This window comes from Chaetura pelagica, unplaced genomic scaffold (genome assembly GCF_000747805.2).
Source record: "Chaetura pelagica isolate M959 unplaced genomic scaffold, ChaPel_1.0 scaffold350, whole genome shotgun sequence".
Classification (NCBI taxonomy): domain Eukaryota; kingdom Metazoa; phylum Chordata; class Aves; order Apodiformes; family Apodidae; genus Chaetura; species Chaetura pelagica.
Window position 1 is genome coordinate 848,024 of NW_009951818.1, and position 2,324 is coordinate 850,347.

The 2,324-nt window shown below is 58.0% G+C and overlaps 1 protein-coding gene across 1 annotated transcript in view; it reads right to left on the reverse strand.

Moving 5' to 3' along the window:
• SRF (serum response factor (c-fos serum response element-binding transcription factor)) overlaps positions 1-1,522 on the reverse strand; it is a 13,117-nt gene extending 11,595 nt beyond the window's left edge. Inside the window, exon 1 of the mRNA XM_010008557.1 lies at positions 1,262-1,522. Coding sequence (XP_010006859.1) covers positions 1,262-1,429 — 168 coding nt within the window. The 5' untranslated portion in view covers positions 1,430-1,522. The remainder of the gene's footprint in view (positions 1-1,261) is intronic.
• Between the last annotated feature and the right edge of the window lie 802 nt (positions 1,523-2,324).

Here is a 2,324-nt window from a genome sequence, read left to right on the forward strand (position 1 = left end):
AGCAGCAATAAGCTTTTGCTTGGTGCAGCACTACACACACATGGGTACAGAAACAGGGCATGGAGGAATTGTGGCTGCCAGGTAACCAACAGCACGATGACCAGAGCTGTCCCCCTGCCACAGGACACAAACTTGCAGCTGAACACCCCTGTAGCATGAGACAACATGCTGAGCACAGGATTTGAACACAGACCCTTCTCCAGGTTCTACCTGCTTAATGTTTAGTGGTTACCATATAGCTAGGGTGCTGCTGTGACTATTGGCTGGAGCAAGGCCACAGGTCATCTGGAAGGATGCTTTTGCAGCAAGCCCAGTACCCACGCCATGAGCACAGGTACAACGGAGCTGCAGCAACTCACAGCACCCAGTAGGGCTCCACACAGACCCAGCAAGCTGTGGCACAACCCCCACTCCAGCACGTTGTCCCAGCCTTGCACCACAAACTCCTCCACCTCTCATCTCCAAGCGCCTGTGGTCCTGAGCACTGGTCTGCAAAGGAAGTAGCAGGGATACAGGAACCAGCTTTCTTGCAACAGCTCCAAAGAACAGCACCAGGGGATGCTGGGACAAGACGGGGTCCTTCCTGCAGAAAAGGGCCACTGCCTGATTCTGCACCCACAGGCAGGCCCTCTGCAGCACCCTTGGCCAAAGGCCACAAGTAACACAGGCAGGCAAGGGCCAGCGCTTGCAGGGACACTAGGCAGGGAGCAGAAACGGTCCCTCCAGCCAAATGTTTCCATTCCCCATGTCCTCCCTGCCCCCTCCCAAAACAGCACCAAAGCAAGAGACAGCTGCAGCTTATATGGAATGTGAGGGGCCCTGCCAGAGACTCTGGCAAGGGAAACCAGGCCTTATAAGGCCATGGAGGCAGAATCAAATTTTTATCAATGAGCGCAAGAGCATGGAGACGCCCGGGGAGAGATAACAGTGCTGAGAGTGGGCCAGGAAGGGTGGGCTGGGCCGGTGGGGAGCTCTGCTGCAAAGGCCAGGGCCAGGACACCTGCCACCCACGTCCCTCCTCTCCAAATCGCCACCACCACCAGTCAAATGAAGGAGCCAGCCCTGACAGGTCACAGCAGAAGGTTGCTGAAGTTGCAGCAAAAGAAGACCCGTCTTCCAGCTTCCCAAGCTGCTTTTCAAGGAGGGCTAGGGACGATCAGGGCTCCCAGAACAGCCCCATGGGCACAGTTTATAACCTCCCCCCACCACACCCTCCTCTCCCCAGGGCTCCCAAGCGTGCAGCTGAGCACAGGAACATTACCTTGGTTTCCCCACTGCTGTCTGATTCCGACACCTGGTAGGTGAGGTCCGTCTCCTCAAAGCCCGTGGCGCTCATGCGCTGGTCAGTGGTCGGGTCCGAGCGCGGGGGCGAGTCTGGGGAGTTGAGGCATGTCTGGATCAATGCCTTCCCTGTCTCGCTGGTGATCATGGGCTGCAGCTTCCGTGTGGCAAACGTGTACACATGGCCTGTCTCGCTGGCCACCAGCAGCAGGACTTGAGTACCGGTCAGCGTGGAAAGCTCGTAAGCCTGCCAGCAGCACAAGGGAAGAACAGGGAGTCACAGACAGCAGGGACACATACAGTGCAGGACAAGAATCCCTGGCACGTCCCTGATGCTCCCAGCATGGCCCTCCTTTTGCTCACAGCAGCTCCAGCTGCCTGTCACCCCAGAAGATCTGTGGTCGCTAAAACCAACTCAAGATTGGCTCCTTGCAGCACACTGTGCTGTGTTCCCATCTCCTTCAGTATGCCCTCAGGGGATGCACGTGCCAAGAGGCCACAGCGAAAGAGTGGTCCTCTCAGGAGAGCAGCCTGAGGACATGGGGACACTGAGCTGCCACCATGCTGGAAATCTCACCTCCATTTCCAGACACATCTGGATGCCTTCCCCCCCTCACCTCTACTGAGCCAAGTGAGAGGATGCTACTCAGCCCACATGTCTCTGCTAGCCCATCCCATCCAGGCCAAGACCCAGATTCCCCTCTGCCTTCACAGCCCTGAGCACAGCAGCACTCAAACACCCCTGCAGCGACGCTGCCACCCCCCAGGCCTGACCTGCCCTGTGGGTTAAGAAGAACAGTGTCATCTGTGGTCTCCTACAAGCTGCCACAGACAGGACGGCTGCATCCTGCACCCCACACAGCCAGGATGTGCCCAGCAGTGCCCCAAAGCCGTTCCCACCTTCCCAGGGCGCACGAAGCCCAGCTCAGCTGGGACGCAGCACTGCCCAGGAGTCCCGAGGATGCTACCAGCACCAACGGGGACGCAGACGAGCCAGCAGCATCCAACCCACACACACAAACCCCCTCAAGTTTCTAACGCCT